Source organism: Varanus komodoensis, unplaced genomic scaffold (assembly GCF_004798865.1).
Source record: "Varanus komodoensis strain SLA01 unplaced genomic scaffold, ASM479886v1 scaffold109, whole genome shotgun sequence".
Classification (NCBI taxonomy): Eukaryota; Metazoa; Chordata; class Lepidosauria; order Squamata; family Varanidae; genus Varanus; species Varanus komodoensis.
In genome coordinates, this window is record NW_025335313.1 from 740,791 (window position 1) to 760,081 (window position 19,291).

General features: G+C 45.6%; 1 protein-coding gene across 2 annotated transcripts; it reads left to right on the forward strand.

Annotated features, from left to right (window-relative positions):
• On the forward strand, positions 1 to 19,163 carry ENKD1 (enkurin domain containing 1). Of its 2 annotated transcripts, none has more exons than XM_044419837.1 (8): positions 1 to 59; positions 4,186 to 4,384; positions 5,249 to 5,470; positions 6,186 to 6,358; positions 8,306 to 8,452; positions 8,652 to 8,815; positions 10,620 to 10,756; positions 12,059 to 19,163. In XM_044419837.1, the coding sequence occupies exons 2-8, from the start codon at positions 4,300 to 4,302 to the stop codon at positions 12,217 to 12,219; spliced, it is 1,089 nt and encodes a 362-aa protein (XP_044275772.1). In that variant the 5' UTR covers positions 1 to 59; positions 4,186 to 4,299; the 3' UTR covers positions 12,220 to 19,163. The 2 variants fall into 2 exon arrangements, with proteins under 2 accessions (XP_044275772.1, XP_044275771.1); XM_044419836.1 differs by lacking the exon at positions 1 to 59 and adding an exon at positions 231 to 429.
• Positions 19,164 to 19,291: the final 128 nt, after the last annotated feature.

Here is a 19,291-nt window from a genome sequence, read left to right on the forward strand (position 1 = left end):
TCTTCCTCCCTCCCTCCCGAGGAGCCACGCCGTGCTGCTGGGTAGGAGCGCCCAGAAACGTAAGTGGGGGGAACGGGGCATCTTGTGGGTGGGTGCACAACAGGAGGGGCTGCCACGCTCACGCCCCGCTTGTGGGCTTCCCGAGGGCATCCGGGACCGGCTGTGGCAAGCCAGTCTAAACAGGCTACGGTGTAGTCCTCCACGGCGTCGTTTATGCCCCTATGAGAAGAAAGAGGGAGGCAGGGAGAGGCTTGCTTCGCTAACCCAGGTTGGGAAGCCCCGTAATTAGGTGATTTCGTGGAGCTGGTTGGAGTGGGCAAACAGTCCGTTGCTGAAGTTGGATGGTGCGCCGTCTTAGAACCGCTTTCCACGGGTTTCCAGATTTTGCCTGGGCTGTGGCACGCTGGCTGGGTGCACTGGTGGAGTTGGGTAATGTTCAGACGCTGGACTTTCTTAATTATTGCCGTTAATATTTATTTATTACGTTTATATTCTATATTTTTCTGCTCTTGCATGGAACCCAAGTGGTTTACATGGTCCTCCTCCTTTCCATTTTATCCTCACAACAAACCTGCGAGGTAGGCTAGACAGACTGGGTGATTGGCCCAAAGTTACCCGGTGAGTTTCATGGAGGGAGGGGGGCTGCAACCCAGATCTCCCAGGTCGCAGTCCCATCCCATAGTGCAAACATTGCATCACAGTGGCTCTATTAATTATCTTAATCAAAGTCTCCGCTTTTTGGATGGTAGTTTATATTACTTCAAAATAGGATAAGGCAGCCCTCTGCACATTCTGTTGATTGGGACCCCAAGCTGATGCCTCCATAGTCCTACCTTGATGGTTCTGCTAACTGACTTTATGCTGATTTTTAGAACAAATTGAAGGGAGAGTCGAATCAGTGCTGGAGATTAAAGAGAAGGGGGGGGGAATACCATTAGATAATTAAACTCAGATTGTATTTTTAAACTCCTAAACTTCAATAGTTGCAATGGGGCTGTGCTTCTAAATAAATATGCATTAGATCACTCTGTTATGCTAGCAGGACTTTGTTAATAAGACAAAAACTGTAAAAGAATGCAGCTATTTAAAAGTTTGTTGAAAATAGATTAGTCTTGCAATGGACTTTCTTTGTAGACTACTTCATGCTTGGTTCTTGCACAGAGTTCTCGGTTAAGACTTTGGCCTAATATTTCTTTAAGAAAATGTCATACTTAACACAGCTTATTTATTATTCTTGCATTTAATATATATATATATATATCATGTCTTTCCTCCAAGGAACTCAAGATAGTACATGTGGTTCTCCCCACTTCCTTTTATTTACACAGCAGCCCTGTTGAATAGGTTAGTCAGAGAGAATGCGCCTGGCCTAAGGTGCTCTAGTTAGCTGTATAACTGACTGGAGATTTGAAATCTTTAAGAACTATTCCTAACCAGGGGCCCTCCAGATGGTTTAGATTATAGTACCAGTGTTTCTTTTCATTGGCCATGCAGGCTGGGGCTGTTGAGGGTCGAATCCAAAACATCTGGAGGACAGCAGATTGGATAAGACATTATCATTTACAGTTATGTCTTAGCTTTGAAGAAAACCTGAGTGATATAACATGCTTCAGTTGGTCACGAGACTCGTTTTTTGTTTTGTTTTTAAAAACATACCACCCAGAACTGAAGTCAGCCTGTCTCTGGTTTAGAAAGACATTAGGCTTCAGTATAATATTATGCTTAGTAATGGACTATGTTACCATTGGGAAGAAAGGGAATAATTTAATTTAAATGCTGCCTAACAACCCATATCTCTTATGTTTGCCTCCCATCTGATGAAATTTAATGGCTAGTTGGTACAAGCATTCTGTTTGAGTGGTCGCTTTTCTTGTCTGGATTCAGCCATGGTTGTGGAAAATGGCTTGCTTCTTTGCTCTAGTGGCAAGCTACCCTTTTCGTCAGCAATGCAGCCGGAGCATCCAAGTGTAGGTTTGGGAGTGAGACAAAATCACACAGAGCAAGATTGTGCTTGTGGCAAAAGATTTGGGGGGATGTTTTTCGGGGCAAGTGTGCCCTAATGCAGGCAGAACAGCTCTGAATTTCATAGTTGTGTAAAACAGCCCTGTGTTTATGGAGGTTGGAAGTGGGTGCAGATTGCATCCCTATGTACTACTGTGGGCACAAGCTTAATTGGTCTTTATGATATCTTCACTGCTGTAGCACAGACTTCCTGAGTCTCGTGTCCCCCAAATGTATTAGACTGCAACTTCCATCATTCCTAGATGGAATAAACAATGGAAAGAGATGCTGGTCAATACATCAGAAGGGCACCTGTTGCAGAAGGCCACAACTGCCTGAGGTCTACCAAAATGGTTTCTTTGCAGGCAGAATTTTCCTTTCCAGCTGTTTCTCCCAGGACTTGACCCACCTGTCCCTTGATTGCATGCAGAAACTTATCTCAAGAAGCCTCCTTTTCTTCACTTACATATACCACAGTTCCTCTGATTTAGGGCAAAGCAATCTTCCGGCAGCTTGTTTGTACTTGGCTTCTAAGAACCGTTTGCCCTCCAAACGGACAGAATAAACATGTCTCTGTATTGTACCTGGAATGAGGCCAAGAGTGCCTTGCTAAGTGTTTTTTTTTTTTTTTTAACAGAAGTACGAAGAAAGGCATTTAACCTCATTGATGAGATAAGTTTGGCCACAGTTGTTTTAGCTTTGGATTTCACGCATCCCTTTTACAAAACAGTAACATTCTACCTGAGTTTGCCTCACTTTAGTTGTTGGTTTAAAATGTGCTCAGAAAGCAACTCATGGGATGTGCTAGAAAGAAGCCAGATGTTTGAGTGATTTTCTTGCTTTCTCCGTCCTGCTAGGTCACTTTGACAGCTCTTGGGATGCCTGGCTTTGTGTTAGAGCCTTGACAGTTGCGTCTGTCTGTGTAGGCACCACTCTAGAGCTTTGTGTAAGACTTCATATAATGTGGTGATGTAAGGCATGCTTCCACCCACTCCCTACTTGAATGCACACACAAATGGCTCACAAGTGGTCTCCTTGGAGGTTTCCTTCACCACGCTGCCTCAGAGATGAAGGGACTACTTCCACCAGCTCCGATGGGGGACCAGTTCCATTGGGTTTCTCCTGCCCTGTCACGTGACGGCAGCTGTTTCATCAGCTTGTACCAGAGGGAGAGATGGGGAGCAGACCACCGGTTCTGTTGAGAGGCCTGCTCAGTCTGGCTCCTCCCTCAGCTGCCTCAGGGCGCCAGCCATTCCATCAGGCTGCAGCCGAGTATGGAAGTATCAAGAGGACTTTCCACTCTCCTGGTCAAAGCTGATCTCACCTGCTTAACCTCTGATGCTGGGAATATCTGGAAGAAGGCTAGTTGAGAGAGGAGAAGGTGATCCAATCTGAAGCTATTTAGGGCTTTATAGGGCGAACTCTTTGAATTGCTCTTATAAGCAAGTGAGAATTCAGTGAAGATAAAGACCAGTTAAATATAATTGCCACACTGGGTTGATAACAATCTAGGTGTGTCCTAAACGACTTGCAGTTTGCAGATGCTTTTCATAGGCAGCCATACCAAGACTATATTTGCAATATCTAACCTGAACATTTCTTAGACATGATTGCTATGTACTTTTAAAGGGCTCAGTAGGCATAGTTCTGTGAGCAGAGTGCAGTCCATTAACATGCCAAATACCAATATGAAAAGAAACAACAACATAAAAACAGCTCAGATTGGAACTGAGAAAAACAAGTAATGAAGAATAAATTCATTCAAGCTCATGAAACCAAATTAAAGCCAGTAGCCAATAAAAAGTGAAGAGCAGCAAAAATATAATGTTACTAACATGCCTGGGGAAAACCATGCCTGGGATACCTGCTGAATGATTTAAGGGGTGATGAGTGTAGCTGGAAAAGGCACAAAAAGGGCAATCCAAATGATTTGGGGGCTGAAGCAAGTCCATTGTGGGGAAGAGTTCCCATTGGAATGGGAAATGAGTAGCCTTTCCAGCTCATGTGGCCAATGGCAATTGATGTTAATTTGGGTCTCATTTGCTTAGAGAAAAGGCAAGTAAAGGGGGACGTGACAGAAATGTATGGAATGGTGCACATGAGGAAGAGAAGGGCTAATTTTGAACTAGAAAGGTCTATGTTCAGATTCAACAAATCTATTCTTATATTGCCTTTTCTTTGTAGCAGCTTCCCTACAGCTCCCTGTGCCTTAAGACTGAGAAGTTGTTCCAGCTTTCAGCGAGCCTACGGAAAAGGGGATCTTGCATTTTGGGGCTGCAGTCTGGAACTGAGGCCGAGATGTCTGAGGGGCCTTCCAGGATCACTGGGCCCATTCCTCCAGATCCTACCCTTTGCCCAGATTATTACAGACGCCCTCTATCTGGTGAGTGTGTTGCCCAGTCCCAGAGTTATTACATGTCTTAATCACCTCAGTTCATAATCAGTTAGCTTCCACTTGGCATGGGGAAAAGTGTGGTCCTTCCTTACCCCACCCCAGCCAAGAAATGCAGAGACATCCCCCTCCCCGCCCTCTCTGTATGCAGAGAGAATTTGTATTCTCTGCCTTTCAGACACCCTTTTTGTTCTCTCTTTCTCTCTCTCTGTCTTCTCTCTCTCAGTCTTTTTGTATTCTCCTCTCTCTTGGCCACCCCTGTTCTCTCCCTTACCTTTCAACCAGGTTGGAAGGATGCCTAGACAATCCTACGGGACTATTAATGTGGAATATAAGTTTAATAAATACGAAATAAACCACTGATTTGTGTTCTTTCTTCCTCCCTCTGCTACCTATGCTTGTTCTTCCCCTTCTTTCTGTTCATCCAGAAAGCTGCCAGGGATAGATTGTTTTTGCCTGAGTGTGAACTGATCTCTTACAGAGGGCTTTTGAAATTATGCTGAGGGCTGCAGAAGGCTCCCCTCTGTTACAGGGTAGTTGCTTGGTCCTGGAGGCTGTGTTGGAAGAAGCAGGGAAGAGAAGCCAGCACTGGCACTGATGAAGACTTACATGGGTCTGGAAAAGGAGATTAAATTCTCTCTATCTTAGGAAACGGAATCAAAGGAAGTTTCTTTCTACCAGGTCAAACCTTTTCTGTTGTTTATGGTACTGGCAGTGACTTTGCCAGAGGTCTCTTTTTACCAACAATTTGCAGCTCTTTGAAATTGAAAGCCCTGTAGACTGAACCTGGTGTCTTCTTCATGTAAAGGCTACACAGCTACAGTCACTTTCTTACCTCTCTCTCTCTTTCCTTAGCACGAGGCAGGCTGGAAGGAAATGCTTTGAAGCTAGATTTGCTCCCTGGTCCCATTCCTCCAGAGGCCAGCCTCTATCCCACTTGCTACAGTGCTCGCCTCGCTCATCCTCCAAGGATTAAGCCCAACGCCAAGGACATTTTGGAAAAGGGACAGAAAGGCACGGTGGGAAGCCTGCTGCAACTAGATGGCATCTCCTTCTGCCAGGAGCTGGCAGCCAAGTGTAAGTGGGGCAGCTGCGAGTCTGCCAGTGCCAGTGTTCAGCGTCACATTTTGAACTTGCTCTGTTTTTATTCATTCATGCATGAACTTTATTTCTGTATCACAACAGCCACAGGTATTTGGGAAATTCTCAAAAATTGCAACTCCAAAATGCGACATAATATAAAAGACATAATATAAACACATACTGTAAAACTTTTAACATGCAATATTTAAAGCCAAATTTAAATAAGTTTAAAAATTACAGCAAAATTCCAAGAACTGATAGAACAGCTGATATTAAAAGTTTCATGATATGCCATCAAATGCCTGGGAATGAAGGAAAGGCTTAATTTGGGTCAGAAAATGGTGATGTTGGCAGTAGGAAGACTTTAGTGCAGAGAGTATTGTATAACTGGAGGCCACCACTGAAAAGACCCTCTCCCTTCTTGTCATCTTCTAAGTTTTCCTTAGCAGGAGTATTTAAAGCAGCATTAGATACTATCACAGCATCCAGGTTAGGTGCATATTGAGAGAGGTGCTTCACTGACTATTTAGGCCCTAAGCAGTGTAAGGCTTTATAGGTTAGAACCTGTACTTTGAATCTTGCTTAGAAACATACATGCAGGCGGTGCAGGCTGGTCAGACTCATGCTTGTGCCTTTTGGTCTTGTCAGTTTGGCTGCTGCAGCTTCCATGTGATCTTTAAAGGCAGTCTTTATTTCTTTTACTGTGCAGGCCGGGGTCATAAGGACCACGAGAAGGAGAACCTGCGGCGCATGAGAGAGATCCAGAGGAAATGCCGTGAGAAGGAGCAGGCTCGGGAGCTCGGCCAGCCAAAGCCTGTGAAAGCCCTGTGGAAGTCTCAGAAGTACAACAATGTGGAATCCAAAGTGAAGACCAAGTTGCAGGTAGTTTGATCCCAAGCTGCCCTGTAGTTTCTCCCCCTTCTGCTCAGCTGCAGTTGGGCAAGGCATGCAAACACATGGCAGGGGGGAGGGAGAGGGAGAGGGACTGTGTGTGTGAAAATAGCTTGGATAAAGAGCAGATGTAGACGATCTTGAGCTTGGGCTCCAGCAGTTCATGCAGAAATATCAGCAAAGGCATCCATCTGAAAGAAAGGTCATTTGTAGCCAGCACTGAGGCATATAGACCTGTTTTTTGTTTTTAAAATATGTTTATATCTTGTTGTTCTGTTCAAGGCAGTTTACAGAAGGAAAATACGATATGGCACCTTTTTCTAACCTAATAGGTTCTGGCTGGGGGAGTTCTAATTCAGTACATCTGGAGTATGGGAAAGGCTGCAATGCAATTGCAAATATTCTTTGTTAAAAACAATATACTCTGAATGTAGCAGCCAATAGCTGGATTCAAACAGCACGATGACCCACATTCAGGGTGGAGTATGGGTTGTTGCATTGCATGAACCCAGCCATTCTAACAGATCATAGTTTGTTAACGACAGTCTGCAGTTCACAACCCAGCAATAAATCATGGGTCCTCTTCATGGGCTGTTTGGGTTTATGTACCATGCTTTGGTAGAGAGGTTGGATTCACACAGTGATCCATAGTGCAACAAACCTGGTTCATCCACAAACCACATGCAACTAGTAGTCAATCTTCTGTGTGAACTCAGTCATTATGAAAGCAATAAGATCATGCTTCAAAAGCAGGTATTTGCAGTGTATTGTCTGAAACAGCCTTCCCCAACTAAGTTCCCTTCACATACTTGTGGCTTCAGGTCTCCTCTGCCCTAGCCAGTTGGGCAAGTGTTCAGGAATGCTGCAGGTGTGGTCCAAACCATCTCGGTGGCACCAGGGTGGAAAGGATGGGCCAGATCCATTAAGGACCAGCCAGCTCTCCACTAGAAGGGCATTCCTGAGTTGCAGTGCGGTCACTGAGAAGGCCCTGGCTGTTGTGCTCACCTGCCCCCTGACTTGGGATGAAAGTGTCACAGACTGGGTTTTTGCACAAGGCAGCTTGTTAGAGCATTCCAGCATGCGTCACGCCGTCCAAGGTGTAGGGTCTTGTCTTTCCTCTCAGAGGTAGGTGCTTGTATGTCTTGTAAGGCGTGTTGTGTTTTGCTTTTTTATTTGTTTTGGTCTTTTTGCCACATGAGCTTTGTTCCTGAAGCCAGCACTATCTCTCCTATACCAGAGTTACCTTCATCATTACGTGTCATAGGACGCTGCCTTATTCTGAGTTATAATTTGAGTCCTTCTAGTTCAGCATTGTGAAGACTGAATATCCCTCCCAGGTTTCAGGCAGGAAATGTTCTAGCTCTACCTGGAGATGCCAGGGGTAGAACCTGGGACTACCTGCATGCACAATGTGTGCTCTTCCACTGGCCTGTGACCCTCACTTACTTTTTATTCTGGCTTCATTCTCAACCACTGCCAGCATTGTGGCTCTGATAAATACCCACTGAGGGAATGCGGTTCCTCACTGCTCGATTCAGCCAGTGGAGTGAATGATGTGATCCGCAATTGGGTCTTCATGCCCCGTGTATGCAAGTAGATGCCTTACAATCCCCCTTCTGGATCTCACCCAAGACGCAGGGCAGGCCTCTCCTCCAGGGAGATAAAGCCCAGAGTATGTCAGCCTAGGGGGTCAAAAATCTCTCAACCAGGCCTCTGATTCACCTGGTCCAGGTGGTGCTTTGTGCCTGACTAGTGCCTTTCCTGAGTCAGAGTAACTGAGCTGGTTCAAAGATCGTGTCAGGATCAAGGTGAACATAAGAATAAACTCAGCTGAGTTTAATTTGTGAATAGCACAGGCCATAGACTTCCTTGTGGAGCCCTTTCTGGGAGCACTGTAATATTCCCCCTCCTCTACCTTTCTCCTTTGGTCTTTTTCAGGAGGGTCCTGTTCCTCCAATGCCAGAGGCCCAGAGGTATCTGCGAGCCTATTCTCGTTGCGGCACAGGAATTCACCCACGCAGATCAACCTCTCCCAGTCCTGCCCAGGACAAAGCAGCCACGCAAGCACGGAACGGGATCACTGAGGTGGGCACTGACTGGCGGATGGAAAGTCCTACAGTACCTCACAGGGCGGGTGCCATCAGTTTTCTGCTTCCTGTGTCCCCGCAGTCCACCCACTGTTCCTATTTCTAGGGGTGCCATCACCGGCAGAGTCCCTTGGCGTTTGGCAGCCGAATCTGTTTGCCCTTCAGCATTGTATATTTCCCCCTTCCTTTCAATCCAGGAGAAGAGCAGGGAGGTGGACTTCATCAGCCACAATGCCCAGAATGCCAAGCGAGCCCAGCAGCGGCGTTCACGTTCCCTGCAATCGCTCTCTGAAGTACTGGAGCACAAACAGAAGGAGCAGGAGGAGTACGACGCCAAGCAGAAAGGCCACGTCCCCCGCTAGTGCGTATACATCTTGCTGACCTCACCTGTTCTGTATTTGCTGGCAGGTGCTTCTTCAGGGCCAAGTATGCTGTCCTGCCACATGTCAGGCACAGCAGTTTACCTGGCAGAAATGGTGGTGGATGCTGGACCCAGGGTTGGAAGTGACCCTGACCATCTGCAGATCCTGACAAGCTGGGTACAACTTCCTGGGAATTGTGTCCCTCTTTTTCTCCTCTGTGCATGTTCCTAGTCCTTCTCAAAATATTTTTAAAAATCGGATCCTCCCAGTCCCCACTTGACTGGTTTTGCATTGTTGTGCTTTCTGTTAGAGCCTTGACATGCCAGTGTAGCTCTGGCCATAGAAGGACTTGGCAGGATTTGTAGGCTGGCCTCCCCTAGCCAGTGGTTTTGCCCCAGCTCATTTGGAGGGCACCAGTTTGGGAAAGGGTGTTGTAGGGGAAGAAATGGAGGATGATGACAAGTATCTTGCGTGTACTGCCCCACAGAGTCTAAAGGGCGGAGCAGCATGCAGCCGTCTCTCTCAGCTGCTCTGTATGGTCCTGAAAGGAAAGCCAGGCTGTGCTCTTTTCCTTGCAGTACAGGATGGGGGGTCTCCAGTGGTACCCCCACTGGCATCTGTGGGCACCTGCAAAACTTTAAAACATTGCTTTTTTCCTTTTGATAATCTGTGTACATGGATTTGTATATGTATGCAGCACTGGAGACACAGGCTGTGCTTTATCCAGCAAACTCTCTGTTCCACCTGTCTAGGATACCACCTCTTTTGTAATGGCCAGGCTAAGTTAGGTAACTGTTGGATGTACCTACTGGGATACAGCTGATGCTTCTATCACCAAATCTTTTGGCAATGCCCAGCAGCTGCCTTTTGGGAGGAGATTAGAAGATAGGAAAGATATTTCTGGTACAAGATACATCTATTTATGGATGTACGTGTTCTATTTAAGTACCTACCTGCTTCTTAGAATCTAGGGCATGGTTAACATAGATGAATTTTCTGTGCCTCTATGCCCGCTAACACGTGATATCACAACATGGAAGAATAAACAGCCACCCTCAGTGCTGCAGTGAGCTAAAGTTGTCTTGATCCTTTCAATATTTGAATTGGTAGTATTTAGTCACTACCAAAACATGGATGAATACAGGAATAATGACTTGCATTTGTTGAAACTTATGCATGATTACTTCTACAGGGAATGATATACTTTCTTATATACATGTCATATGTAAGTGTGTATACACTTCATATGTATTGCAACTAATAGTCTGAATCTTAGGTAATGTAGACTAATTTCACTTTTTCATTTTGGTTTTGTTTTAACATTTTGAAATTCACAATAAAAATAATTGAATGAAGCAGATAAATGATTTAAAGGAGAATGTAGATGAGCGAATATAAAAGACTGTTCCGGTACAAAATGCATCTATTTTACAACCTCTCCACAAAAAGAAACAACTACTGACATTGTCAAGACATATGTTTACATGTCGCATTAGCTGTATTGCACCTACAACAATTAACTGAAACGGGGAAGTTGTTATTAAAGAGATGTTGCAGCAGTATGAAATGAAAGGTTTGCTGAATAAAGTGCAATTTAAGATCCGTAGACACAACAAGTAGATGCCAAAAAGAGTGATCTACTGGTTTGGCTTTTTGAGATGGTGCCAACAGTATTTTCTCAAGTTCCCAAATGCACCGATGGGTCCAAAAATAATCAGAGTAGGCCCGGCTGCCGGCTGCTCCTTGTTTTTTCCCATCGTCCTCTGCTTGCTCTGATTGATACACTCTCTCTCCTGTGACCAGCCTGATTGAGCGAAAGGACCACTGGCGCAAAGAGGCAGAAGAGCGCCAGCGCAACACGCCTGACCCTGACATGCCACCTGGCCATGCTAGGATGCCGGAGAACCAGCGGCTGGAAACACTGAGCAGCCTTCAAAAGAGTAAGGCCTGAGAGAGAGGCAGGACGTACGGCGCTGGTCTGCATGGCCCTTTGTCGCTCTGCAGCATTTTAACTGGAGACAAGCTTATAGTTGCGGGGAGAGTCTCTGGGAACAGCTATCACAGGAGCGGGGACCCGCTGGCCCAACCGCAGCCTTCTGCATGTTTAAGTGGGTGCCCCTAATTAATCGGACAATAGACAATCATTCCTAAAAAAGGAATGCTGTTACCATCTCCTTAGCACAGTGGTGGCAAACCTATGGCATGCGTGCCACAGTGGGCACGCAGAGCCCTCTCTGTCGGCACACGAGCCGAGTCACCCCAGCATTGCCCCAGGAGCCAGGCATTGGATAACAGCGCAGATAGGGGCCATGCACATGCTCGGAAAGGAGTAGTGGCACCAGGCGATGATGTCACCAGCCGTGACACATTAGCCGCAACTCATCTGAGCTTTTGCCTAGGTGGTCAGTGCGCTGCCAAGGAGATAGATAGATTGATAGATAGATATATTTGCTTGGACCGGCTGTTTTCAGGTTTTATTGCAGTGTTGACACTTTGTGATAAATAAGTGGGTTTTGGGTTGCAGTTTGGGCACTCGGTCTCTAAAAGGTTCACCATCACTGGGTTAGGGTTAGAAAAATGAGGTGTCCTGGCATGATTTTGATGGTTGGAATGTGTCTATTAGAATGGGCAGAAATGTTGAGCTGTGCAGAAAAAGCTACTCAAGGAAGGCTTTTGCATGGCCGGTCAGTGTGTTGCCAAGGATGGATAGGTAGGTAGGTAGATATGTTTGCTTGGACTGGCTGTGAGGTTTTTTTTTCTAAACTAAAACCTCAGTTTTCAGTTTTTATTGTAGTATTGGCACTTTGCAATAAATAAGTGGAGTTTGGGTTGTAGTTTGGGCACTCGGTCTCTCAAAGGTTTGCCATCACTGGCTTAGAGCGCCAGTTAGATGGAGTAGTAAGCCAAAATTCTGAAGAATTCTATAGAAGCCTTGCTTGCTATGAACAAACTGCGATTTGTTGGCTACTGTTGTTAGAACAGTTGACTAAACTTAGTAAAAAATTGATACTTAGCATGTCATCTGAATTTGGGATCATCTCTTGTTGGGCCTTTTACAAACCAAGATTGCAAACCAGGTTTTTTTTCCCCTTGGCTTACAAGACCTATTTCTTTGGAAGTTCATTCATGGTTCTGTATGAATGGGATTGATAATTTGACTGAGCTTTCTTTATATAGGATGGGCAGTCTGAATTGTAACCTGACTATCCTTCCTTCTATTCCTCATCCTTTGCTTTTAATAGGCCAAGAGCAACTCCTGAAAGACCTCCTGCTGCTTCCAGTGCGAATTGATAGCCTGAGTGTTCAAAATCGACGGGTTGCTCTAGAGAAGAAGCTATCACAGATTGAAGAGGCCCTGAAGATATTCTCTCGGCCCAAAGTCTTCATCAAACTGGACTCTTAGACCCTCCCTTTCCGAGCCTCCCCTTTGGGAGAAGCATTGGAGATGGAGATGCATTTAGATTTTGCTCTTGTACTCTCTCTGCCACGGACTGTCCCAGGGATGCAAGCTTCCTCTGATCCACGCTTGCAGCTGATCTCTCTCATGTCTCCCTTTTATTACAAGTTAGGAGGCAAATAATACCCCCTTTCAGGGCTGTAAAACCTATAGCCCTTGTCCCATCAATTCCAGCCAGCATTGCCAATGGTCAGAGGTGACAGCGGCTGTATTACGAAGGGTGTATTTCTGGAAGACTACACATTCCCCAGCCCTAATCTATAGCTTTCTGCTTGTCTCATTTTACAAGTCAGTGGGATAGATTGCCAAAATATGTGGGTGTTCCTTGTTTCCAGGAGTCTCTGCATTTCCTCTGCATTTGCAGGGTTGTTCCTGCATGAGAGGCTCATTTAGCAGTTGGGAGGCAGCATGCTGGCAGGCGATGGGATGCCAGTGGCTCTTGGCCTTTCTGTGAGGCAGGTACGTGCCGTGGCTTGACAAACAGCCTGTGCTTAGAGGAGTGTGTGCAATTGGAACTTAAGTGGCTGAGCCATTTTAAATAAACAAACCAATATCTTGTTAAGGACCTACCATGGGACAGAACTTGAAACCATGAGTGCCTTCAAGAGCAATCCTGGTTAGACTCGGGTCTTAATGACTTACACGTGATCCTCTTTTTAGATAGTATTGTATATTTGCTTCATGTTCTGCAAGCCATGCTCTGTTTTGGAGCCCTGTTATTCTGCTATGTGTGGCTCTGGGCTTTTGCCTCTAAAGTCTAACCTTAACCCTCAGACTACCACTGCTAGGACCTCTGGTTAGAGGGATAAGACAGCAGATGTTAAAAAAGGACATTGTTTTAGGCCCTCAAGAGTCCCCATAGTCTGGTTGCTCTTCAGATCATATAGATCTTTTGCTTTTTTTTAGCTAAAGAGAGTCCCTGTTATTGTTACTGTTTTTAAACAACTGGGAGTCAAAAATCCTTGCCCATCTACAGCCAATCACCCAGACAGATCTATCTGTAAAGCCTGAGCTATCAGAACTCTAGTTTTGGGACAGGCATCTGTAACAAAATTCTTAGCACCTTTATTAAGTTATAACTCCCAGGGGTCTGTAGAGGAAGCCATTACAGTTAAAGTGGAATGAGAATATACAACTGGAGTGCAGTTGTACCTTCTGAGGCTTTTTGTTATTGGTGTGTGCTGTCAAGTTGTCTCCAACTTTTGGAGACCCTGTGAGTCGATTCCCTCCAAAATGTCTTGTCCTTGACAGTCCTGCGTGACTGGTGCAAAGTCAAGGCCGTGGCTTCCTTTATGGAACCAAACCACTTCATATTTGATCTTTCTCTGGCCGCCGGTGGCTTTCCCTAGCATGAAGGTCTTCTCCAGTGCGTCCTTTCTTCTCCTGATGTGCCCAAGGTGCGACAGCCCCAGTTTCATAACTTTTTGCATCCAGGGTGAGTTCTAGATGATTTGAGCTAGGATCCCCTTGTTTGTTTTCCTGTTAGTCCAGGGTATTTGCAAAGCCCTTCTCCAGCAGGTCTTAGTAACTATTTCATCTTTATTGCCTCCAAACATACAGGGCGTTGTATAATGTAGCCTAGTTCTTGTGGCACTGCAAGCGTCTCAGCCCTTCATTTCTGCTCTAGCATCAGTTCATGGTGGCTGGAGACAGGAAAGGTAGTGATGCAAAGAAGGAATTGTGGTCCCTGTTCTAGTGATAGGATTGTCAACCTGTTATTTGGGGTGATCAGCAACATGGGTGCTGAGGCCAATAGTTTGGGTCGAATTTAGGAGGAACGAGTGGGATGGGCAATGTGAAGCAATCCAGTTCCGGGGTACTTCTTTCTATAACCTTTGCTAGTGTTCCATTCTGTCCCTGCATTCATTCAGTATTCTGTAACCACTAACCATGCTGCCTACTGATTTGGGCCGTTTTAGTTCCCTGTTAAATATTAGCAACCCACCTGCAAAAGTTTAGGTTCCTCAGAGCCTCTCGGTATCTACCTCTTGCTCGTGGTTACTGGCATTTGGGCTCTGTGAGGATCTGCTCTTGGAGCACAAGTTTGTTATTAGCAGATAGGATGCTGAGTAAATGTAAGAAGCGTCTAGCAGCTGCTGTTTCTTATGGTGGTGTGTGGATTTCAAGTTTCAGAAGGGTTCCCCCCCCTTCAGTGAATCTGAAAAATTTTACTTCATTCTGTGTCACAAGAAGGATGCTGCCGTCCAGCATCAAGCTCGAAAGGAAGAGAGTACTGCCGTGTCTGTTTTGCTGCTTGCTCAGAGCATCCTGGAGGCAAGTGACGCTGGAATGCTATCCAGTCCAAAGCTAGTCCACAGCTCTAAGAGCAAGGACTAAGCGGCATGCAAGGCTTGGGAAGGTTAAATGTGTTGACATGCAATATGATCTGTCACTTAAGACCTGGCTGTGGACTCTGCAAAAGAGGAGGCAGGCACCCAGCGTGTGCAGTGCCCCCACTCGCCCCCTAAAAGCTCCGTGCAGGATTGGAAGGGAAGATGGTGGACTGTAATAGCATAATTTAAGGCCTCCAGGTAGTGCCTCCAAGTGCATCAGCACTGAACGTGCCTCTTGTCCGGTGGAAATGACAGGTGGCAGTTACCTGGCTTCCATTACCTGTGACACAGATGGCCAAATGGCAAGCTGTACAAAAGGGGCAGTGCAGAGCCTGCCCCCCTTCTCTAGCTGGAGGAAAGAGTGCAATAGCGCAAGCCCGATTGCGTTGCTTTGCAGCCCCACCTTTGCGTGGACAGAAAGCTTGCAGGTCGAAGGTGGAAGACTGCTTGTTGGCCTTTGGTGCAGCATAAAAGGTGTTCCCTTGGTGCGTCTCAAGGCTCTTTCAGTGGTTTGTGGAGCAGGCAGTTAGTTTGTTGGCTCGATGGATTCTGTAGTTTACCACTTCACTGGTCACTGATCTAAAGAGCTTACAGGCCAGTAATAGTGCCTGGCAGGGAACGCCGCCCTGCCCGCCCAGTTCAGAGCTGTTACTGCCGAGTGCTTAGACCAAGAATTTACTGTAATGATTTTCCAGCTCAAAGTGGGGAAGATGGCTTGAACCCTGAACCAGGCTCCTGCTGCCCTCTGGTGGCAAGCCTAGTGAGAATGCATAGATGAAGAGTCAGAGAAAATCAAGGGTGTAGGCAGTGAAGTCTCAATCCTGAGGTGGCAGCAGCTGGTGCAGGCTACTCAGCCAGGAGTTAAGCTGGCAGGGATATATACTTCTGATCCTCTTTCCTGTCCCATCAAGCTTTGGAATTTGATACACATGGACGTGGTCTCTATCAGTAAGGCCTGTTATTAGGCACTCCTGAAACAGTCATTGAGTAAGTGGGGTACCTGCCACCTGAGAGGTTCATAATTCATTACAGCCTCTAACTTCTGCAAGGTGAAGAGAGGGAGCATATGCGTCCCGATTACTTTCTTATTTCAAGAGGCCCAGCAAAAGGCTTGCTTATCCCAGGTCTCACAGGCTAAAGCACAAAGACTCATCCAAAGGCTTCAGTTGCCTGTTCACATCAATGCCAATGGTTTTTGTGGTGGGGAGAGGTTGGCATGGAAAACAGCCAAGCCCAGTGCACAGTTTCTGCCTGGATCTGGATGGCTTAAATGGCAAGACATCCACAACAGGTAAAGCATTCTAGCTGGTCAGACTTTAAAGTGAGCAAAGCAGAAAGTCCACACTTCTAGGATTTAAAATGGTAAATTAAGCCTATTTCTTAAAAGCCCTTTGAGCACAAATGAGCCAGATGGATCTGGCAGGAGACATAGTGCTGACATGCTGTGATCAGCAGCTTATGTGTTAGAGAGACTTTGCTTCTCTTCTTAAGATGCTTTTTGCAGGAAAGAATGAAAGGTATTAGGCATGTGACTGGTTCCGAATAGGAACCACCAAGGCAGGTGGGGAAAGGACCCAAGCAAGAATGTTTTGGGTGGGTACAAGGCAAGATCAAGGCAACTAGAACAACAAACCTTTACAGTGTTTGGAAAATTCAGCTGAGGCAGAATATGGCCATCCAGCTTGTTGGCTCACATGACACCGATACTGTGCTAACCACACTGTTTGCCAGTGCATTTTCAAGCCCAATTTAAAGTGCCTGCTTTAACATTTAACTTTTAAAGCTTTAAAGAGTTTGGGTCCAAGTTGTGTGAAGGACTGCCTTCGCTTGTAGCTACATTCTTGGGCAATTAATAAAGGCCCATCTCACTTGCCCATGGCCAAGGGCAGTTTATGATTCAAAGGGAAAGGTACGTTTTGACAGTGGCTCTGCAATTCTGGAATGAGATTTCTTCAGCTAATTATCTGGTCCCTTCTTTGCAGGTCTGAAGACCCACCAGTTTTCACTATCTGTTCCTTAATTTTTAAGCAGCTTGTTTTATTTGTAATTGCTGTTTTTATTTAATTTTATTGCTTGCACTGTATTTCTTGCAATCTTGTACATTATCTAAAATCAGAGAAAGAGCCAGTGTTGAGCACATACAAAATACGCTAATGTTTAAAGACTAATCTGTAAGGCTCCTAAATGAGTCCCAGTGAGCTCAGGAGGGTTGACAGACAAATGAACAGTGGTAAACTTTGAAGTGCAGATCGTTAGCGTGAGAATTGCCTTAGCCATGCTCCCAGGGAGAGTCCGAAATCGTGGGTTGAACCAGATCAACAAACCAGTTACATTAGTTGTCATCTCTGTCAGGAATGGGTGTTTTGTAAAGCAGATGGGTCGGAACTGCCTACTCAAAGCCAAGGCAAAATGCTTCCCATTACATCACGCATCTTCACATTGAAGCACATTGCATTTATATCCCACCTTTTTGTCTCTTGTGAGGAACCCAAGACAATTTAGATAGTTCTCTTCACTGTTACCATCACACCACTAACTCTGAGGTCGGTTCAGTTGACAGCAAGTGACTGGCCCAAAGTCACCCAGTGAGCTTCATGGTTGAGTGGGGATTAGTACCCAGATCTCTCAGGCCCCCAGTTCAGCAGTCTTAACTGCCACACCACATTGTTTCTGGGAACATTACTGCCCTCCTCTCCAGTCTACTGTGAGGATTGCAGCTAAACTCAGAGGGAACAGGGAGCTTTGAGGAAGGCATGGTGGCAGCAGATGATGTTGGTCTGTCTGCTGATACAAGGCTGTGGCAGCAGCATCTTTCAAGCCTCATCTCTTCTGCAGCACTGCATATAAGTATGTATGGAAGTGCTATCTTTATTGGGTTTTCCTGCGAATTAATTGCTACTCTCTAGAAAATTAAAGGCCATTACAGATCTTCCAGTGTGAAAGCCTAGTGTAAGCTGTGAAGCAATGCACCCCATCTTCCCCTCCCATCCCCACGCATTTATACTCTTCCTGCCAGCAGGTATTGCGGATCATGAAGCAAAAGACAGTACCCCGGGAGAATTCAGATCAGCATTACATTTGCATAAGCTACATAATTTGCATCATCATGCAGATTTGTGTTCATTATTATTGAAGTTGGAATAAGCTCTCTTTGCTAGTGGATATGATTTTTTTGCACATAATGGAGATTAGCTACCCAAAGCATTACCAACAAAAGGCTCAGTAAGTTTTCAACATTTTCAGACTTGGGACCCACCTTTGAACACTAGCCTGCAGCATGGAACTGACTTTGATGTGCACTGATTACATATGCCCATTTTTTTCTTTGCATTTTCCCAGTGCTTCATTCCCCTCCTTTCCCCCCACATCTTTCTGCTTTCTCTTAATAGCAAACAGAAAATGACAGTCATGTCCATTTTGTCCTACCTTGGGATGGCCACAAACCCAATTTTGGGCTCTGATCCACCAACTTTTCATCCTCACCATGCTCCCAGAGATTAAGGTCCCAGCATCCTCCTCCTGTGAGCAGGACCAGTGTCTGTCCCTTCTGGCCTTTGTGCCAACTTTGATCGTGGGGAAGGACTAGATAGGATTCTCACAGTTCCATGTTGTTTCCAAAGAGCTGTGACAACTTCGGAAATGCGGCCTGACATGTACAAGCCCCAGCAGCTTCTAACTTGAGCTTGGAGCTAGAGAGGAGGAAGACTGATAGGTGGCAGATTCTGGTCAGATAAAATGACTTTTTCACACAACACATAGTTAAACTATGGAGTTTTCTAATATGAAGTATTGTGATGACCACCATAAAAGGGAATTAGTCATGAAGGATACATCTGTCAATGACTCCTGGTCCTCAATGTGCTGTGTGACATTCAATAAGAGGCTGGATGGGCTTTTTTGTGTGAGACATTTGTTGTATGCTACTCATGGTTATTAATGCATTCTTTAGATGATGTCGTGATCCTCCAGTTTCACTTCTGTGCCTAAGGAACTCTTGCAGGGAAATGTGGCATTTAATTGTGAAAGCAAAAGTGCCATTTCCTAGTGCTTGTGCTAGTCTGCTACACCACAGTGCCACCTAGAGGTAGCAAAAGGAAACCCTCTTCATGTAGTGCTCAGATCCTAATTCTGCAGCAAAACAACCTTGTGAAGAAAAGCCCTGTGCCTCTCAATACCAGTTAGTGGGGATTATGAGTGTGAGGGTGCTATTACTCCCATGTCCCACTTATGTGTTTTCCCTTAGGCAGCCAGTTGGCTACTGTGTGAACAGAATACTGGACGAGTGCGGTTCTGATCCAGTGTGGTTCTTAAGTTCTTCCTTTAATGCTCCCAGGAGTTGCGTGCTGCATCAGAGTTGTATGAGCCTACTGGTTTTTTCCTTTTCCTCTACTCCAACCCTGAAGCAGGAGATTGGGACCTTGGGCTGGGTTTTGGAGGTACAGTGCAAAACCAGGTAAGATCATGTCCTTTTCTATGTATGGCTACCGCAACCGATTACACTTAGTGTACCTGTGACAATGGCAGTTAACTAAACTTGCTTTTGTTATCAACCATGAATGTGTTGCATAGTTGTGCTCAAGTAACTTTTCTGTAGCTCTAAGACTGCAATCCCCAAAATGTTTATTTGGTGGTAAGCCCTACTGAATTCAATGGGACTGATTTCTGAGTGAAGATCTATAGCATGG

Bases quoted from the DNA above. Each gene is read 5' to 3' on its own strand.
- ENKD1 (XM_044419837.1), top strand. From the start codon at position 4,300: ATGTCTGAGGGGCCTTCCAGGATCACTGGGCCCATTCCTCCAGATCCT. The intron at 4,385-5,248 runs GTGAGTGTGTTG...CTCTTTCCTTAG, and splicing joins TTACAGACGCCCTCTATCTG to CACGAGGCAGGCTGGAAGGA. The intron at 8,453-8,651 runs GTGGGCACTGAC...CTTTCAATCCAG, and splicing joins CACGGAACGGGATCACTGAG to GAGAAGAGCAGGGAGGTGGA.